Source organism: Saimiri boliviensis, chromosome 12 (assembly GCF_048565385.1).
Source record: "Saimiri boliviensis isolate mSaiBol1 chromosome 12, mSaiBol1.pri, whole genome shotgun sequence".
In the NCBI taxonomy this organism is placed as follows: Eukaryota; Metazoa; Chordata; class Mammalia; order Primates; family Cebidae; genus Saimiri; species Saimiri boliviensis.
In genome coordinates, this window is record NC_133460.1 from 100,483,495 (window position 1) to 100,505,041 (window position 21,547).

The 21,547-nt window shown below is 41.2% G+C and overlaps 1 protein-coding gene across 3 annotated transcripts in view; it reads right to left on the minus strand.

The window, feature by feature from the left end:
* Positions 1 to 3,624: 3,624 nt before the first annotated feature.
* GFRA1 (GDNF family receptor alpha 1) overlaps positions 3,625 to 21,547 on the minus strand; it is a 221,260-nt gene continuing 203,337 nt past the window's right edge. For all 3 annotated transcript variants that reach the window (XM_039465278.2, XM_010332664.3, XM_039465279.2), the window contains 2 exons: positions 4,977 to 5,030; positions 3,625 to 3,821 (listed from right to left, as the gene is read on the minus strand). In XM_039465278.2, the coding sequence (XP_039321212.1) occupies positions 3,660 to 3,821; positions 4,977 to 5,030 (216 nt within the window). In that variant the 3' untranslated portion in view covers positions 3,625 to 3,659. The remainder of the gene's footprint in view (positions 3,822 to 4,976; positions 5,031 to 21,547) is intronic.

Sequence of the window (21,547 nt, forward strand, 5' to 3'; positions counted from 1 at the left end):
GGCAAGAGTAACACAGATCAATGGGGTATGAATCCAGGAGATCATCAACAGCCTTGAATGAGAATTAGAACATGTGAATTCATTCAAGCAGCCCTTTTCTGGTTCACAGTTTATTGATTCAAATACATCGTGCATGTCTAACTGCATGAATGAAAACTTATTTTCCAAAAGACAGCTCCTCTAAGGCCACAACTTTGTAAATAATAACAACAGAAATACATTTATGCTGGATTCTGGGAAAAGAATTTGCTAATTATGTAAACTCCCACTGCTCTTCCATCTCTTTTCCCAGGCACTTTATAGGGACTCCAAAATGCTTCGGCTCTCCCACTCTCCTAGTACAGCAGATGGAGTGCTTGGGAATGTCTGATTTAGAGACAAGAAGGCAAGAGGGAGATGGGCAGCAGCCGGAAGCACTCATCCTCAGAGTGTATGTGAGACAGGAACCATCTGAATATAGACCAAATCAAAGTCTGGGGCAGCTCTGGGGGTGCCCTGTCTTGTGTTTGAGGAACTCGAAGACACAACTTCTCAAATTCTTACTATAGCATAAACGTGTGTTTAAAAAAATGAAATGGAAACCACATTCCTATCACATTCTAGATCGTTTGCTATACTTCATAAAAAATAACCTATGTTAATCTCAACTTACACTTTTTTAAAATTAGAGACTTGAAAAAAATCAGGTATGGAAAAATAAATCTGTAACTGGCATTCTCAATTCCTTCTCTACATTGTGCCCTTCTTTCTTCATGTGCTCTATTCAAAAGATACTCAAACATATCGGTCAAAGATATTCAAAGTGGAATGAATGTGCTTCTAATTAGTGCGGCAATACTGCATTTTTAGCCCCTCTCTTTCTCTCTGAAATAAGTAGGGCATGGCTTGACATCATCAGGGAGTCATGGTCTGCATGGACCTTAGTTACTGTTTTGTGTCATCACAATCAACTGCAATGAGATACTTCCTGCCAGACACCCAAACCTCAGCAGATAACCCCTGTATTCTGTGGCACTCCAAATTCTCAGACTGAAGGACAGGAAGTCATGAATCATTTTTGCTTTTAAGCATGCCAAGAAGAAATGAGATAGGTAAATGATTTGAATCGTTGCACTCCAGTTCTGGGACAAATTTTCAGGGTCACTGTGTCAAACCAAGATCACACTGAATGGCAGAAACTTTGCTTGGCTTGCTTTTGTAAGAATCTTTCCAACGTGTTGTCCCTGAACAAGATGCTTCCCCCTATTTATTTAATCAGCAACTCATTTTCAAATTGAGGATTTGGTAACTGGAATATGCTTTTATCGCTGAAGAAAAAGGAGATCTTCATTGGTGACAGATGAAGCTTTTCAAAATTTAATTTATGTTGCATACCCTTGCATTCTTCAATGAAGGGTGCCCTTGTTAGCACTGAAACACCCATTTCCTCTTTGGTCATCTGAAGCTAATTAGACCTGCTGTTAACGCAGAAGTAATCAATAGTTTTCTACAGTGGATCACATAGAATCACACCCATATGCAATTAGTCCAGTGTAGATATACAGAGATACCTTAATGAAAACAAAATATGCTCTGTAAGAGATATCCGCTCATAGATAGCTGGCATTCCAAATATTTTGACACATTTAATGTGTTTATTCAAAGTAAGAGTCTTTATAGAACTTTTAACTAATCAAATACAGTTGGGTATCTGCTGAATTTCCCTTGAAAATATTTTGAAGCGAAAAAAGTCAGTACTGAATACTGTACATTTTTGTCGATTAACATTTAGATAGAAATGTACTTTGAACACCAAAAGACTATGACTTTATTTTAGATTTCATAGATTTCCCTTTCCCCTCAGTGATTTGAATAATCTTACAAGGTAAACAACAGCAGGCGAAGGGGATCTATGGAAATGTGCACCCTGGTTTCCTCCTCCATCTTCTCTACCAATGTGGGAAGAAAGCCAGTGCTCACCAGCACTTTATTAAGGTGGAATCTCCTCTTCTTTACTTAATGTTGGAGAAATGTGGCCACCAGTACTCAGTCACAGTAGATTCGGAATCTCACCATCTAAACCAGGCTTCGAAAGTGCACTTGAGGGTCTATTTAGTTAGTAAAGTGAATAATGGAAGATGGTATGCAGTTAGCAAAGCCAGATTTCCTATCACCAGGATCCTGTTCTGCTGACCTGTGCCAACCAACTCATCTCACCAAACCTAATGTCAACCCTTTTGAGCCACAAACCTTCCTTCTTTTTTAACATGGTCAGCTGCAGTCTGTCTCGGAGGACACAAAACAAGAGGCAAGCAGATCTTGAACCTTCAGACCAAACTGCTCTAAATGGTGGCCAAGACATTGCAGTCAGGCGTAAAGACAATCCTTAGGAAAATAACTGTGCATCCTGGCATGGATGTGCTGCCAAAGAAACGGCAGCCTGCCTCTGCCCCCATGTCCCAATCAAAGCTGCCTTTGTCAGATAACCTGAAAACCAATGTACTGGACTGTACCGTGACAAGGGTGCCACAAGACGCTGCAGAACATTGACAAGCAGCCACCAGTTCCCTCTCAGATATGCAGGCTTGCGCTTCAAGAAATGATAAAAGACAATGCGCTTGTCTGCTCTGTTTCCTCCTGCCTGTCCACAGTCACGTGATGCGGAACTTTCTGCTAACGCACGAGGCTTCTCAGAGTCTGCTTTTGAAGAGCTGTGTTTGCGAAGTGAATATTGGAGTGAACACTACTTATGAGGGGAAACAAGTCCCGTGTGTTTTGTATTAAACCATCAGTAAAAAATGAGACAGTATCATTACTTTCAAAATATAGAAAGCCAATAGCTGAAATCGTTTAGTAGTAAATTTTTTTTTCTACATATAACCTCATAAGTGTAAAGAGTATTAGAGTGACATTTCAGTTATATTGGACTCTCGTTAGGTTAAGGGCTTCTCACTCAGGTAAGGCTTAGGATTAGGAGAGTGTCGTTCAGGGGTTGAGGTACTGAGACGGCACACTCATTCCCCACTCTCTATTTTGACTAAAAGACAGATACTATGTTTGGATGCGACAGGTGTTGTTGTTGTTGTTGTTGTTGTTTTGTACAAGAGTGCAGAACTGTTTACAGCATGTAAACATTGGCGTGGAAAATGCTAGTACATATAGAAAGGTGAACATCAGTACCAGCTGTTTCCACAAAGTCCATTCTTCATAAGAATCTTCTTTGTGGCAAAAAAAAAAAAAAGCTTGGCATCAATATCAGGCTGAAATTTATGTCATTAGAAATCAATGTCATTACATGAGATACGGGAGGTACCTTAGAAATATTAACTCCTTCTCTAGCTAGGAAAGACCAGAAGTAAAACTGTTAAAATCATCTTCATCATCATTGTCGTCATCATCAAAAACAGAGCCCCAGTTTGCTTTACAGCCCCATTTACAAACTGTCCCTTTAAAATACAGCATATCCCAAAGCCTTCTGAGTTTGGAATGGAGCACTGTATCAGGTTTTTCACAGAAGCCCTGAAGGATCACAAGAAGCTTTCTTAAAAGAAAAAAAAAAGTTCCAGTTGGATGGAACTGTTTCTTAACTGAGCTCCTAAAACTGGAATTTCAGCTATACAAGAGAACAGGAAACAGATAACTTGGTTTTTGTCTTTTTACATGTCCATATTGGTTTTCTTTTAATGCAGCAACGATGTTTCTGCTAAAGATAAAGATAATAGGGTGGACAGAGCGGTTACCACCAGAACCAGCAGTGGGTTCAGACCACAGCTTGGCGGAGCAGCCATTGATTTTGTGGTTATGTGGCTGGAAGCACCGAGACCTTCTTTTTCATAATTACCCTGTGAGAAAGAATGGTTTCATTATCATCCACTGCATGTCTTCATTCTACCACAGTATACTTTACGCTCTCTCACCCTCTGACTCCCCACTGGCTGACCCACTCACCAAAGCTGACCCAAGATTTTACCACTGAGACTTAAATTCACCAACTTGTAATTTTATGGGAAGAAACCATGAACCTGGGTGAGAACCAGATACTTTTGAGAAACTGGCCAGTGCTTACTGTTTGCTCTTCCATTAAGGATTATTAAATGCATTCTAGGAGAAGATATCTGAGTTCAGGTACCCGTGCCATTCTTTACCCCTCTCTCAAGGGTTCCATGCTACACAGCTAAATGTTAGCTCTGTGCAACATGGAACTCTTCTCTTTCTGCCACTGGCTGAAGAGGAATGCTCACTCTCTCTACCTACCAGGGAAGGAGGGCAGCAGGGTCATCTCAGGAAACTTGCCCAATCAAGTGACAGTTTGTGTAGAGATAGGTCACAGACAGCATTCAAAACCGGCAGAGCAGCCTCTCCCTACATAAGCCAGTTCAATCCCAGATTTTATAGATGAGGAGCTGGAGAGAGCAAGAGCTTGCTCTTCTCACTGCTGGGAGAACCAAACCAGAACTCTGGCTTCTGGATTCCCAGCCAGCACAGCTGTCCTTCCCCAGGATAGATTCCTCCATCCCTAGCACCAGTACCTGCTTAATCCCATAATGCCACCCCCTTCCACAAGGAATCAGGGTCTACCACAGCAGAATTCTTGGTCTCCTCATCTGTAAATTGTGGAGAGTAATGTACCTGCTCTCATCTCCCCATGGGGGGCTGTGGAGGTCAGAGGCACCACAGAGAGAGAACATCTGATGAGCAGTGAGATTTGCTATGTGTGACCTCTGCGCAGGATGTTTATATATGACTGTGATCACAGAGAGGCTAAGGGCCCTGGGACACTTGTATTAATCCTGGGACAAAGATCCTGGGTCCCAGGCTTACTTCCAGCTTTGTGAACTGGAATTCAAACTCTTCACCTTGCTCAAAGGACAGATGGTCATGGAGTGTGGCTTAGATTTGTTGTGGACTAGATATCTTCTGGTCTTTGGACCCTGTCCCAGAGGCCCAAAAGCTATGTTTCTATAAATACACAAAGCCTCCAAAAGAAACATACTTACATTGGAAATACAGAGGTGTGTATTGCCCGACACATTGGATTTCAGCTTCTGTGCCTGGAGAGAGACAAGGAAAAAATGTTCAAACATAATACAGGAGAGTAATTACTGATGATCCTAATCAGCTATCTAGGGCAATGCTCTCTGATACATATGTGAGCCACAGCTGTGAGCTCCATATATAACTGAACATTTTCTAGTAGCCATGTAAGAAAGAGATATCAGGTGAAGTTAATTTTAATAATATATTTTATTTAATGCAATATATTATCATTTCAAAATGTACTCAATATTAATAAGATACATTACATTTTTTTGTCCATACTAAGTCTTCAAAACCTGGTGTGTTTGGCATGGCACATCTCAATTCAGACTTGCCCCATTTCAAAGCCTAGTGGCTTCTGAAGGAGCAGTTCAGGTCTAGGTTACTAAAAAAAACGTTTTGAAGTAATCCCTTGTTTCTTAAATTTTGGGGAAGTACGCCCTTCTAGGTAAAGATACTGCAATAAGCATCTGCATTTATGGGTCATACAGACAGAGGTCTTCCTGGGCTTGCTTGCTTGTTCATTATTTGTTACTCCAGTCAACAGACGCTACTGTTTACCAATGCTGGATATATGGTAATGAACACAAAAGGACCTGGTCCTTGGGTTCACGGGGCTCCTCTCTAGTGAGGAAACCACTTGCCAGTCACTGTTAGGGGGATAAGGCACAGGGCAGGGATGGGTATCCTCAAAGAATCACGCAGAGCATTACGGATCCTCAATCCAGCCATTTTAAAATGGCTTCCCGAGCAGTTGCAAGGGGACTGGGCTGTGAAGGCATTGAGCGGCCTGTTTCTCCTCAACTGGAACAAACCTCCACTGGATTTCTACCTGATAATTTCATTATAGGAAAGGTCTTATTGCTCAAATAATTACAGTGAAAACGCTTGTGAAAACTACTGACCCTGGTACAACCCACTCATTTTACAAAGGAAAACAGAGCTCAGAGAAGTTAAGTGACTAATCCAAGGTCATACAGCAATTTACTTAAGAGTCAGGATGCAGACCCAGTCTCTTCAATTCCTAAATGAAAATGTGCTATCTCCTGCATCACAGTGTTTCTCCCCAAAATCCACACAAAGAACTCCCATGATGCTCCTTCCTCATCCCCAGCAATAGGAGCTCTTTGGCAGCAACAGAGCGAGCTCATTTGTCAACAGGCTGAGCCCCTGGTTAAGCGTTACTTGAATAAAGGAGGACCCGGGCACCAGCTCTGTGTGGATGGCACTGGCAGGCTGCCTGTTGTGACTTTTGCAACTCCCGGAAGACATGCTAGGCTGAAATGATAGCATGTTCACCCAAGGAGTAATTTATTGACCATAATGCTACTTGGGAGGCATCATAATCTTTACCTATATTTGCATATGCCAGCTGTGAATATGAAATAGAAACCTTTAAACAGGCATCAAGAATAAGACACTGTGAAGCATCCAGGGGCTGTTCAAAGGTCACTAAATGTTATGTATAAGAAGAGCAGAGGGGAAATTGGAAGAGGAATTGAACCTGATTCAAAAGGCTACTTCTAATCTATATTAATAACAAATCTGGTCCACTGTATTGTCACCTACAGAGAGTAATGTGTAGTGCTTTACATGTTTTATTTCTGTTCCAGTTTGGAATTGTTCCCAGACACCAAAACGGCCCTAAAACATCACATTCTGCCTTTTCTAGGCCATAATCTACAAAAGACATAAACCCTTGCTAAGGGCCCTTGCATAACTAACAAATTTACTGAATTGCACAGAGAAGGCAGCATGATTTCTAGACTGGGACACATGACACCCTCAAGTTCTTTCTGTGCTTGTGGTCACAGCTAAGCTGCACCTCCATGTCCTAGGCCTCAGTAGCTTCTAATAGTTCCAAGGGCTCCGAAGGCCTCCTTCCTACTTTGTTTGGTATGATTAGCACTAGCAGACAGTGTTGAATCCACTGTATACACAATCTGAGACACTCATTAGCTATACTGCAGGAGTATAATCCTACCATTATTAAATAATTAGAAAGAGGCTTTCATCAGTGGACTAGAAAAGGCCTCGATCTTAACAGGTTTTCTTAAGTGGACTCTATCTGCAGAGGTAGATTTCTGACCCTCATTAGTCACGGAGGGTTTCACGCTATACACAGAATTTATAAGCTTTCAACCAAGAGACAGGCATGGCTGTAAACTCCGAGGATCTTGTCTTCTATCTGGAAATAGCAGGCATAACTTCAGTTACAGAGGAAAAATGCATTTAGATCAGCTCCAAGTCTGTGAAGTCTCTAAGTGCTTATTCCCCCAAAGTGGGTATCCCAGTGGCCTCTGTATAAAGGAAATGGTCAGTTTCTGGTCTTGTCTCTGTGCAGTCCCATTGGCTAAAGCTGGAAGCAGCACCTCTCAAGCTCATCTTGCCTGGAGGACCATTCGGGTTGGCATAACTGGAGGAACTGCTGAGTCCAAGTAAGATTATGCAGCCAGATCCCTACAGGGGACGCCCTGAGAAAACGGCATCTCTCCCGTTAAACATCTTCCCAACCCACAGAGGGAGGCGCTTAGCAGTCCACACACAGGCCTTTAAAGACTCTGCACACACAGGCCTCTAAAGACTCTGCTTACACTGGGTATTAATAAGCTTGCTGCAGAGCGGTCTGGGTGCTCGGGAAAGCCCTACAGAAACAGAGACTCAGGAGAGAGGTTCTGGAGTTCCACCTAAACCTGGCATGGGCCACTGTCAGGTCTCTGAGTCTGAATAGCAGAATCAAAGGATTGCATATGGGTTTGAGATCTATTTAAATTTCCCACCAAATGAGATGAGGGCCAGTGTGGCAGCTGTCTAGACTGGATGGGGTCAACAACAGACATCAGGCTGGGAGTCCAATACTTCTCACAATGGGTGTGCCACAGAGAATGGGTCAGATCCTGGGATGGAGACCTCTGAACGTCTGCCTAGTTACATGCTTATGCATTCTCTATCCAGTGTGAACTACTTGAATTTTCCAGAAATCTGCTTCTGCAGATCCAGAGTCTACTTATGAAAATCTGGGTCTTACAACCCACTTTGGAAGCCTGAGAAACCTGTTACTTCCACATTTTAAAGGCTTTTATCCTGAGCATTTCTGAAAACATCATCAAGCTATCACTGTCTTACTAGTCAGGTATGATAAATGCAAATGGATAAAATTACAGGGTGTCCCCCGCTTTCAACTATCACAAAAAAGTACGCACTTTAAATGCTGTCTCAATTGCTGAAAATCGGGATGTCCCAGGAAAATTAAAAAAAAAAAAAAAAAAAAAAACCTCCCGAGACTTTGTAAGGAATAAGGTAAATTAGAAACTGGAAGAGCACTTTTTTTAAAATCCCTGAGTTACCAACTGGTAAAACCAAGGATGCAATAATAGAAGGGCTGGCACAGGGTTCAGGGGCCCTTCAGGGAGCCCTGCAGCCCTGATGATTATGAGAAATGCAGATACCTGACACAGAGCTCAGCCAGCTGGTACCTATGCAGACACCATGACTTAAGAGTTTGTGATTTTAACACAGTATGTCTTTTAAAAAGAGATTAAGAAGAGAAAATACATTTCACTTTTCAAAAAATCAATTCGAACTATTCTTACAGTATGTTGAAAAATGAAATATTTAATCCATTTTATGAAAGGGTGTTTCTTAACATCTAATTTACAGTTATGAGGTTTAGGGGAAGCTGCCTGACTCTGAGCTAAGTGAAACATCACCACTGAAACCTAGTACCTTGAGATTTTCATCTTGAGAATGGGAGGATGAAAACCATCCTAGAGAAACCTGTCCCCAAACCAAGCACCTTCCCTACTTTCTAGAAAAGCAGGCAAACCTGTTCTTTAGGCACATGAAGCCCTGCCTCTCCAGCAGCTGTTGCTCTCATATTATAAAAGAATCACTAGTGGTAATCCCCAAGTCCAGGCACGTTGCATAAATGAATTTCCAGGACACTATAATTGTGGGGGGCCAGACTGTGCCAGTCTCTGGCACCAGAGGGTTAATAAATGCATTAGATGCTGTTAACCTCTGTTACCTGGAGTCAGAGTGGTGCCTCTCCTGCTTTTTACCCCAGTGATTAGCATTTGGAAAGCCTGCCATGGTGCCGGCAGCTTTCCTGTGCAGAATGCAGAGAGGCACACATCATTTATAGCTCTCAGCCCAGTCCCCACGTGGGTTCTGCCTGCAGCAGGCTCTCCTCAAGCTCTGGGGACAGGTCAGGTTTGTGAGTTGCATGCTCACTCTGATTATGGAACTGAAGACTTAAAAGCGCACTCGCCTGGAGCCTGGCCTTTGCTGCCCCAGGACTCCATTTCTGTAGAGAAGCCAGTATTTAATCTCTGGATTTTAGGCAGCTGTCAGCCAGCAGGGCATGGAACATTTCTCTGTTCTCCTCCACACATAAGAAAAGCCAGTTTCTGCTCTACCTCCAGAAAATCAAACCAGGGGAAGCTGCCCAATCCAATAGCAACAGACTGTCCAGTCTGTAGCCAAATAGTCATAATTAATGGTGCTCTGGTTCTTTTCTTCCTTGCTTTACTGATTAGAGAGATTTGCTATATTAGGAACCTGTTTGCTTAATGACAGAATACAAGCAATAAACAGAGAAATACACAGACTGTAAAATGCAATCAACTTTGCTCTCCAGCACTCACTAAGTACCTAGCTGCATTTATCACACTTGTCAATACTGGTTTATTAGCATACCAGTCTTTTCTGCAGCACAAACTGGACCTTCGCTAGGGAAAACCACTGTATGAGTTCTTCCCAAAACAGTCCAGAAGCAAAAGTCCAGAACTCAAAGCCATTTCTCAATTTAAATCTACATATTTTATGTTCCCTTGTAAGAAAAGCCGTGGGAAGGAGTGTGTACCTGACTGAGAAAGTTAACTGAGCAGAGGAACCTGCTTATACTCACTATGTAACAATTCTATTGTATACTTGATATTGATTTGGCCAAAATAATTTCTGCATATAAAAAGAAAAAAAGAAGCTGCTTGCCAGTGAATCCAAGTTAAGTAACGGAGGCCCACCCAGTGGTCTGGATTTTTTTTTTTGGGGGGGGGGGGCTTTTCTGTTAACTTCTGGGAGAGCTGGGAGAAGTTTTATGGCTGGTCTGGCCCCAAGCAGTTGGCTAGCCATTTTTTTTTTTTTTTTTTTTTTTTTTTTTTTTTTTTTTGAGATGGAATTTTGCTCTTATTGCCCAGACTGGAGTGCAATGGTCCAATCTCAGCTCACTGCAACCTCAACTTCCCAGGTTCAAGCAATTCTCCTGCTTCTGCCTCCCAAGTAGCTGGGATTATAGGCATGTGTTACTATTCTTGCTTAATTTTTTTGTATTTTTAGTAGAGATGGTGTTTCATGACGTTGGTCAGGCTAGTCTCAAACTCCTGACCTCATTCTGTCACCTTGGCCTCCCAAAGTGCTGGGATTACAGGCATGAGCCACTGTGCCTGGCTGGCCAGCCTTTCTAAAACGCCTGCCTCGGTCTATTTTGAAACTCATCTTCCTGGAGGTTTGCTTTTCCTAAACTTGGTAACAATAATTTGCAACCACTGGTCTAAATAATGTGCAGTAAAGTCAGATGCGTAAAACAAGTGGACACATAAAGCCTGCCCTGCGTCTGTGGGCTTGGATGTTTTTCTTCCAGAGTCTGAGCTCAGCAAGGATTCATTTTCTCCAAGCTTAATTCTGCCAAGCTCCACGGACCCTGGCCCAGGCCACGAAGAAAACCAGGGGCTGTGAGGGTAGCCAGGGTGAGCTTGGGCAACCATCCTTCTGAGAAGGGGCTGGAGTAGCTCTGGGTGGTTTTTCTACCACTGAGCCTGTGACTGTCTAGTCTCCTCTACCTGCTCCCTGCAAAGGCTCTTTGTCTCTGTGCTGCCTGAACCTCAGCCAGAGGCTTTCATTACGTTAAGCTCTCAGAAGGCCTTGTAAAGATATTTCACTCAATTCAGGAATGCCCAGGGGTGCCAATTTTAGTTAGTCTGGACAGGTCGAGTTGCAGGATGAGGAACCTGCAGTTATACTTTCTTACTTGGAAGAAGCATAGATCAGACAGGTTGGGCTACGTTTAAGTGAAGCCTCCAATAATGGGTGCATAGTGAGTTGAAATAAAGCCAGATTCTTGATGTGTGTATTTGGGTGTGGGGATCCTAGCTTTGAAGCTGACAGACAGGCTCTAGCATTGAGTCTTAGATTCCTGGCACCTATGGGGCAGTCAGAGTTGAATTGCACAATTTAGTTTGAGCTTAGTGCCAAGCCTACATCAGAAACCCTCTTTGACCTGACTGGGGACTGGGCCCATAGGTGGTCAATTGGGAAATTCAGTGAAAGAGTAAAATCACTTAAAAATGGTACATCTGTATGACCCTTTAATATCTTGAATATCATTCTTTTACTGATTTCTGGATTATGTGACCAGGACCATTTTTTTTTTTTTTTAATTCACAGATTTTTTTTTTTAAATTTTACTTCAGGTGCATACTGTATCTGGCATTTCTCCCCATGTTATCCCTCCCCTCCCTCCCCTCCCTCCCCACCCTCCCCTCCCTCCCCACCTGCTGCTGTCTGTCCCCTACCCCCGCCAATTGTCCCCAGTGTGTGATGCTCCTCTCCCTGAGTCCATGTGTTCTCATTGTTCAACACCCACCTGTAAGAAAATGCAGTGTTTGGCTTTCTGTTCTTGTGTCAGTTTGCTGAGAATGATGGTTTCCAGATTCATCCAAGTCCCTACAAAGGACACAAACTCATCGTTTTTTTATTTTTTTTTTTTATTTTTTTTTATGGCTGTGTAGTATTCCATGGTGTTTATGTACCACATTTTCTTTGTCCAGTCTATCATTGACGGGCATTTTGGTTGGTTCCAGGTCTTTGCTATTGTACATAGGGCTGCAATTAACGTACATGTGCGTGTGTCTTTATAGTAGAATAATTTATAATTTTTCAGGTATATATCCAGTAATGGGATTGCTGGGTCAAATGGAATTTCTATTTCTAGATCCTTGAGAAATCGCCACACTGTCTTCCATAATGGTCGAACTAATTTACACTCCCACCAACTGTTTAAGAGTGTTCCTATTTCTCCACATCCTCTCCAGCATCTGTTGTCTCCAGATTTTTTAATGATCACCATTCTAACTGGCATGAGTGGTATCTCAATGTAGTTTTGATTTGCATTTCTCTAATGACCAGTGATGATAAGCATTTTTTCATATGTTTGTTGGCCTCATATATGTCTTCTTTTGAAAAGTGTTCATATCCTTTGCCCACTTTTGAATGAGTTTTTATTTTTCTTGTATATCTGTTTTAGTTCTCTGTAGATACTGGATATTAGTTCTTTGTCAGATGGGTAAATTGGAAAATTTTTTCCCATTCTGTTGGTTGCTGATTTGCTCTAATGATGGTTTCTTTTGCTGTAGAGAAGCTCCGAATTTTAATTAGATCCTATTTGTCTATCTTGGCTTTCATTGCCATTGCTTTTGGTGTTTTAGTCATGAAGTCCTTGACTCTGCCTATGTCCTGAATGGTTTTGCCTACGTTTTCTTCTAGGGTTTTTATGGTGTTAGGTTTTATGTTTACATCTTTAATCCATCTGGAGTTAATTTTAGTGTAAGGTGACAGGTAGGGGTCCAATTTCTGCTTTCTGCACATTGCTAGCCAGTTTTCCCAACACCATTGATTAAACATGAAGTCCTTTCCCCATTGCTTGTTTTTGTCAGGTCTGTCAAAGATCAGATGATTATGGATGTGTGGTGTTTATTCTGGGGTCTCTGTTCTGTTCCATTGGTCTATATCTCTGCTTTGGTTCCAGTACCATGCTGTTTTGATTACTGTAGCCTTGTAGTATAGTTTGAAGTCTGGCAGTGTGATGCCTCTAGCTTTGTTCTTTTTACTTAGGATCATCTTGGCTATGTGGGCTCTCTTGTGATTCCATATGAAGTTTAAAGTGGTTTTTCCAGTTCTGTGAAGAAGGTCATTGGTAGCTTGATGGGAATAGCATTGAATCTATGGATTACTTTGGACAGTATGGACATTTTCATTATATTAATTCTTCCTAACCATGACCATGGAATGTTTTTCCATGTTTGTGTCCTCTCTTATTTCATTGAGCAGTGGTTTGTAGTTCTCCTTGCAGAGGTCCTTTACATTCTTTGTTAGTTGTATTCCTAGGTATTTTATTCTCTTTGTAGCAATTGTGAATGGCAGTTTGCTCTTGATTTGACTGCTTGTCTGTTATTGGTATATAGGAATGCTTGATTTCTGTACATTGGTTTTGTATCCTGAAACTTTGCTGAAGTTGCTTATCAGTTTGAGAAGATTTTGGGCTGACATGATGGGGTCTTATAGATATACAATCATATCATCTGCAAATAGAGGCAGTTTGACTTCCTCCTTTCCTAATTGAATACCCTTTATTTCTTTTTCTTGCCTGATTGCTCTGGCTAGAACTTCCAATACTATATTGAATAGGAGTGGTGAGAGAGGACATCCTTGTCTAGTGCCTGATTTCAAAGGGAATTCTTTATGCTTTTGCCCGTTCAGTATGATATTGGCTGTAGGTTTGTCATATATAGCTTTTATCATTTTATGATATGTTCCATCAATACCTAGTTCATTGAGAGTTTTTAGCATAAAGCACTGTTGAATTTTGTCAAAGGTCTTCTCTGCATCTATTGAGATAATCATGTGGTTTCTGTCTTTGATTCTGTTTATGTGATGAATTACATTTATGGATTTGCATATATTAAAGCAGCCATGCATCCCTGGGATGAAGCCTACTTGATCGTGATTGATAAGCTTCTTGATGTGCTGTTGCAATATGTTTGCCAGTATTTTATTGAAGATTTTTACTTCGATGTTCATCATGGATATTGGCCCAAAGTTTTCTTTTTTAGTTGAGTCTCTGCCTGTTTTTGGCACCAGGATGATGCTGGTCTCATAAAATGAGTTAGGGAGGATTCCCTCCTTTTGTATTGTTTGATATAGTTTCAGAAGGAATGGAACCAGCTCCTCTTTGTACATCTGGTAGAATTCAGCTGTGAACCTGTCTGGACCTGGACTTTTTTTGGTTGGTAGGCTGTTGATTGGTGCCTCTAATTCAGCCCTTGTTATTGGTCTATTCAGGGTTTCAACTTACTCCTGGTTTAGTCCTTGTAGAGTACAGGTGTCTAGAAATTTGTCCATTTCTTCCTAGTTTACTGGTTTATGTGAATAGAGCTGTTTGTAGTAATCTCTAATGGTAGTTTGTATTTCTGTGGGATCAGTGGTGATATCTCCTTTATCATTTTTTATTGCATCTATTTGATTCTTCTCCCTTTTTTATTAATCTGGCTAGTGGTCTATTTTGTTGATCTTTTCAAAAAACCAGCTCCTGGATTTATTGATTTTTTGAAGGTTTTTTTGTATCTCTATCTCCTTTAGTTTTGCTCTGATCTTAGTTATTTCTTGTCTTCTGCTAGCTTTTGAATTTTTTTGATATTCCTCTTCCAGCTCTTTCAATTTTGATGATAGGGGTCAATTTTAGACCTTTCCTTGTTTCTCATGTGGGCCTTTATTGCTATAAATTTCCCTCTCAACACTGCTTTAAAGGTGTCCCAGCGATTCCAGTAAGTTGTGTCTTCATTCTGATTAATTTTGGAGAACATCTTTATTTCTGCCTTCATTTCATTGTTTATCCAGTCGACACTCAGAAGGAAGTTGTTCAGTTTCCAAGTGGTCGCACGGGATTCAGTGTGTTTCTTAATCCTGAGTTCTAGTCTGATTGTGCTGTGGCCTGATAGACCGTTTGTTATGATTTTCATGCTTTTGCATTTGCTGAGAAGTGATTTGCTTCTAATGATGTGGTCAATCTTAGAGTAAGTGCAATGTGATGCTGAGAAAAATGTATATTCTGTGGATCTGGGGTGAAGCGTTCTGTATATGTCTACTATATCTGCTTGGTCCAGCTCTGCATTCAAGTCCCGGATATCCTTGTTAATTTTCTGTCTCATTAATCTAATATTGACACTGGATTGTTGAAGTCTCTCGTTATTATTGTGTGGGAGTCAAAAATCTCGTTTTAGGTCATTAAGAACTTGCTTTATGTATCTGGATGCTCATGTGTTTGGGGCGTATATATTTAGGATAGTTAGCTCTTCTTGTTGGATTGATCCTTTTACCATTATGTAGTGTCCTTCTTTGTCTCCTTTGATCTTTGTTGGTTCGAAGTCCATTTTAGAGACTAGGATTGCAACCCCTGCTTTTTTTTGTTCTCCATTTGCTTGGCAAATCTTCTTCCATCCCTTTATTTTGAGTCTATGTGTGTCTTTGTATGTGAGATGGGTTTCCTGAATACAATACACCGATGGGTTTTGACTTTTTAATCCAGTTTGCCAGTCTTTGTCTTTTGATTGGGGCGTTTGGGCTGTTTACATTCAATGTTAATATAGTTATGTGTGAATTTGAACCTGCCATTTTGTTACTGGCTGGTTTTCTTCCCCGTTAGTTGACTCATTTCTTCATTGCATTTTTGGTCTTTGCTAACTAGTTTGTTTTTGTAGTGACTGGTACTTGTTCCTTTCTGTGCTTAGGGTTTCTTTCAGGAGCTTCTTGTAGGGCAGGTCTAGTGGTGACAAAATCTCTCAGTAATTGCTTGTCTGTAAAGGATTTTATTTCTCCTTGACTTACAAAGCTTAGTTTGGCTGGATATGAGATTCTGGGTTGAAAGTTCCTTGCTTTAGGGACATTGAATATTGGCCCCCATTCTCTTCTGGCTTGTAGGGTTTCTGCCTAGAGATCCGCTGTGAGTCTGATTGGCTTCCCTCAGTGGGTAACCTGACCTTTCTTTCTGGCAGCCCTCAGCATTTTTTCCTACATTTCAACCCTGGTGAATTTGATGATCATGTATGTGCCTTGGGGTTGCTATTCTTGAGGAATATCTTTGTGGAGTTCTCTGTATTTCTTGAATTTGACATTTGGACTGCCTTGCTAGGCTTGGGAAGTTCTCCTGGATACTATCCTGAAGCTTGTTTTCCAGCTTGGATTCATTCTCCCCATCACATTTAGGTACACCGGTCAAGTGTAGATTAGGCCTATTCCACAATCCCATATTTCTTGGAAGCTTTGTTCATTTCTTTTCACTCTTCTTTTCTTGTCTTGCCTTCTCTTTTTATTTCATTGAGTTGATCTTCAATCTCTGATATCCTTTCTTCTGCTTGATCGGTTTGGCTATTAAAACTTGTGTTTGCTTCATGTAGTTCTCATGATGTGGTTTTCAACTCCATCACATCGTTTATGTTCTTCTCTAAGCTGGTTATTCTAGTTCGCATTTCGTCTAACCTTTTTTCAAGGTTTTTGGTTTCTTTGCATTGAGTTAGAACGTGTTCCTTTAGCTCAAAAAGGTTTGTTATTATTCACCTTCTAAAGCCTGGTTCTGTCAATTTGTTGCACTCCTTCTCGGTCATGTTGTGATCCTGTCTTGCTGAGGAGTTGTGATCCCTTGAAGGAGAAGAGGTGTTCTGGTCTTTGATGGTTTCATCTTTTTTTGAGCTGTTTTTTTTTTATTATTATTATCTTTGTGGATTTGCCTGGCTGTGGTGTCAGGGAGCTGCTTGATGAGGTCGCTTGTGTGCCTGTGGAGGCACTACTGGGTTTCTAGGGACTCCTTCAGGTTACTAAGGAAGATTCCTGTGTCTTTTTTGTTTCTACTGGAAGATTAGGTCTGCCTCTTCCGCTGACCTGTAGGCACTGCTGGGTTGTCAAGAACGTCGTCCAGTTGCTACATAGGCTTCCTTTATATTTTTGTTAAAACATGTAGCCCAGTCCCATCTCTCTAATGGTGGGTTGTGCCTTTCCTCCACTGGGCTGGATCATTCAGTTTTCAGCTCAGAGTGTAGCACTGGCTGTGCAACCCACTAGAGTCAGAGCTTCAGCTCCCTGGGGTTTGTGGGAGAGGGTAGGGACCCATCCAGCCACACCCAGCTGTCTCCCCCTTTCAGATTCATCTCTCTCTGGTCATGGGGCAGGGGCCCGCCCAGCTGCTCCCGCTTACAGTTCCAGCTCTCTCTGGGTGGGGGAAGGGGGCGACAGTGCAGTCTGCAGGCTCTCCTGACCGCCTTTTGGGCTCATGTGTCTGTTTAGGTCTGTGTGCCGATCCGGGACACTGTCCTGGATTATTACTCAACTCCATGCTTGTAATTTCCAGTGCCTGACTGGCAAAGATTCACTGTTCTGTATATGGCTGAGGCTTTGGGGGAAGTGCTGTATCTGGACCAGAGCGCCAGAGGGAAAGCCTCCGACTCACCTGTCAGATGCACTTTCTGGGTGTAGCAGCACAACTCCCTGCCTCCGTCTGCCCTGAGTGGGCTCTGCTCACCATCGGATCGTACCTGTTGAAATGCACCTGTTACCTCAGTTGGAGCTAGGAGATCTCTGGATTTCTGCATCTCTCCGGCAGAGTGTTGTGTGCTGGAGTTGTGTCTATTTGGCCATCTTGGATCCACCTTTATTCTTTTATTATTATTTTTTAAAGAGACTACTGGAGTTCCCTGGCTTATGTTTTGCATAAGTTATGCCTATAATTCCTGGTCTACAGTTCCTGATTTCAGTTTCCTTAAAACAGGAGTGATGTTTCACACCCGCAGAAGAATCTTGGTATAATATTCCTGCGTTTTTATAATTGCCCTCAGTCTTTTACAGTTGTCTCACCCACACCTAATCCAAAGGCTTTCCTTTAATTGCATTTTAGGTTCTGGGGTACATGTGAAGAACATGCAAGATTGTTGCATAGGTACACACATGGCAGTGATTTGCTGCCTTCCTCCTCATCACCTGTATCTGGTATTTCTCCCCATGCTATCTTTCTCCAATTCCCCACCCCACGCTGTCCCTCCCCTATTTCCCCCCAACAGATCCCAGTGTGTGATGCTCCCCTCCCTGTGTCCATGTATTCTCATTGTTCAACACCTGCCTATGAGTGAGAACATGTGGTATTTGATTTTCTGCTGTTGTGTCAGTTTACTGAGAATGATGGTTTCCAGGTTCATCCATGTCCCTACAAAGGACATCAACTCATTGTTTTTTATGGCCGTGCAGTATTCCATGGTGTATATGTGCCACATTTTCCCTGTCCAGTCTATCATCGATAGGCATTTGGATTGGTTCCAAGTCTTTGCTATTGTAAACAGTGCTGCAACGAACATTCATGTGCGTGAGTCCTTATAGTAGAACAATTTATAATCCTTTGGATATATACCCAGTAATGGGATTGCTGGGTCAAATGGGATTTTTATGTCTAGGTCCTTGAGGAATCGCCACACTGTCTTCCACAATGGTTGAACTAATTTACACTCCCACCAACAGTGTAAAAGTGTTCCTTTTTCTCCACATCCTCTCCAGCATCTGTTGTCTACAGATTTTTTAATGATTGCCATTCTATTAGTTTTGATTTGAATTTCTCTAATGACCAGTGATGATGAGCATCTTTTCATATGTTTGTTGGCCTTGTATATGTCTTCTTTTGTAAAGTATCTGTCCATATCCTTTACCTACTTTTGAATGGGCTTGTTTTTTTCTTGTAAATCTGTTTTAGTTTTTGGAGATTCTGGATATTAGCCCTTTGTCAGATGGGTAGATTGCAAAAAATTTTTCCCATTCTGTTGGTTGCCGATTCACTCTAATGACTGTTTCTTTTGCTGTGCAGAAGCTGTGGAGTTTGATTAGGTCCCATTTGTCTATTTTGGCTTTTGTTGCCAATGCTTTTGGTGTTTTGGTCATGAAGTCCTTGCCTATGCCTATGTCCTGAATGGTTTTGCCTACGTTTTCTTCTAGGGTTTTTATGGTGTTAGGTCTCATGTTTAAGTCTTTAATCCATCTGTAGTTAATTTTAGTGTAAGGTGTCAGGAAGGGGTCCAGTTTCTGCTTTCTGCTCATGGCTAGCCAGTTTTCCCAAGACCATTGATTAAACATGGAGTCCTTTTCCCATTGCTTGTTTTTGTCAGGTCTCTCAAAGATCAGATGGTTGTAGATGTGTGGTCCTGCCTCCAAGGCCTCTGTTCTGTTCCATTGGTCTATATCTTTGTTTTGGTACCAGTACCATGCTGTTTTGATTTCTGTAGCCTTGTACTATAGTTTGAAGTCTGGTAGTATGATGCCTCCAGCTTTGTTCTTTTTGCTTAGAATTGACTTGGCTATGCAGGCTATTTTTTGGTTCCATATGAAGTTTAAGGTGTTTTTTCTCCAGTTCTGTGAAGAGGGTCATAGGTAGCTTGATGGGGATAGTGTTGAATTTGTAAATTACTTTGGGCAGTATGGCCATTTGCACAATATTAATTCTTCCTAACCATGAGCATGGAATGTTTTTCCATCTGTTTGTGTCCTCTCTTATTTCATTGAGCAGTGGTTTGTAGTTCTCCTTGCAGAGGTCCTTTACATTCTTTGTTAGTTGTATTCCTAGGTATTTTATTCTCTTTATAGCAATTGTGAATGGCAGTTCGTTCTTGATTTGGCTCTCTTTAAGTCTGATATTGGTGTATAGGAATGCTTGTGATTTTTGCACACTGATTTTGTATCCTGAGACTTTGCAGAAGTTGCTTATCAGTTTCAGGAGATTTTGGGCTGAGATGATGCGGTCTTCTAAATATACCATCATGTCATCTGCAAATAGAGAAAATTTGACCTCCTCCTTTCCTAACTGAATATCCTTTATTTCTTTTTCTTGCCTGATTACTCTGGCTAAAACTTCCAAGACTATATTGAATAGAAGCGGTGAGAGAGGGCATCCTTGCTTAGGGCTGGATTTCAAAGGGAATGCTTCCAGTTTTTGCCCATTCAGTATGATATTGGCTGTGAGTTTGTCATAAATAGCTTTTATTATTTTGAGATACATTTCATCAATACCTAGTTTATTGAGGATTTTTAGCATAAAGGGCTGTTGAATTTTGTCAAAGGCCTTCTCTGCATCTATTGAGATAATCATGTGGTTTTTGTCTTTGTTTCTGTTTATGTGGTGAATTACAGTTATAGACTTGCATATTTTGAACCAGCCTTGCATCCCTGGGATGAAACCTACTTGATCATGGTGGGTAAGCTTTTTAATGTGCTGTTGCAGTCCGTTTGCCAGTATTTTATTGAAGATTTTTGCACCTATGTTCATCATGGATATTGGCCTCAAGTGGTTCTTTTCTTGCTGAGTCTCTAATGAGTTTTGGTATCAGGATGATTTTGGGAAGGATTCCCTCTTTTTGGATTGTTTGGAATAGTTTCAGAAGGAGTGGTACCAGCTCCTCTTTGTATGTCTGGTAGAATTTGGCTGTGAAACCATATGGACCTGGGCTTTTTTTGGGTGGTAGGCTATTAATTCCTGCCTCAACTTCAGCCCTTGTTATTGGTCTATTCAGGGTTTCGACTTCTTCCTGGTTTAGGCTTAGGAGGATGCAAAGGTACAGGAATTTATCCATTTCTTCCAGGTTTACTAGTTTATGTGCATAGAGCTGTTTGTAATAATCTCTGATGATGATTTGTATTTCTCTGGAATCTGTGGTGATATCCCCTTTATCGTTTATTGCATCTACTACTCTCTCTTTTCTTTTTTATTAATCTGGTTAGTGGTCTATTTTGTTGATCTTTTCAAAAAACCAGCTCCTGGATTATTGATTTTTTTGAAGGAGTTTTTGTGTATCTCCTTCAGTTCTGCTCTGATCTTAGATCTTAGGTATTTCTTATCTTCTGCTAGCTTTTGAGTTTTTTTAAATCTTGATCCTCTAGCTCTTTCAATTTTGATGATAGGGTGTCAATTTTAGATCTTTCCTTGCTTCTCATGTGGGCACTCATTGCTATATATTTTCCTCTAGACACTGCTTTAAATGTGTCCCAGAGATTCTGGTACATTGTGTCTTCGTTCTCGTTGGTTTCGAGGAACATCTATATTTCTGCCTTCATTACACTGTTTATCCAGTCAACATTCAAGAGCCAGTTGCTCAGTTTCCAAGAAGCTCTGCAGTTCTGAGTTAGTTTCTCAATTCTGAGTTTTAACTTGATTGCAGTGTGGTCTGAGAGACTGTTTGTTATGATTTCTGTTCTTTTGCCTTTGCTGAGGAGTGATTTACTTCCAATTATGTGGTCAATTTTAGAGTAGGTGTGATGTGGTGCTGAGGAGAATGTATATTCTGTGGATTTGGGGTGGAAAGTTCTGTAAATGTCTATTAGGTTTGTTTATTCCAGGTCTGAGTTCAAGTCCTGGGTATCCTTGTTAATTTTCTGTCTCATTGATCTGTCTAATATTGACAGTGGGGTGTTTAAGTCTCCCACTATTATTGTGTGGGAGTCTAAGTCTCTTTGTAAGCCATTAAGAACTTGCTTTATATATCTGGGTGCTCCTGTATTGGCTGCGTATATATTTGGGATTATTAGCTCTTCTTGTTGCATTAATCCTTTTACCATTATGTAATGTCCTTCTTTGTCTCTTTTGATCTTTGTTGGTTTAAAGTCTATTTTATCAGAGACTAGAATTGCAACTCTTGCTTTTTTTTGCGCCTTTTTTTTTTAAAGAATTTTCCTTTTT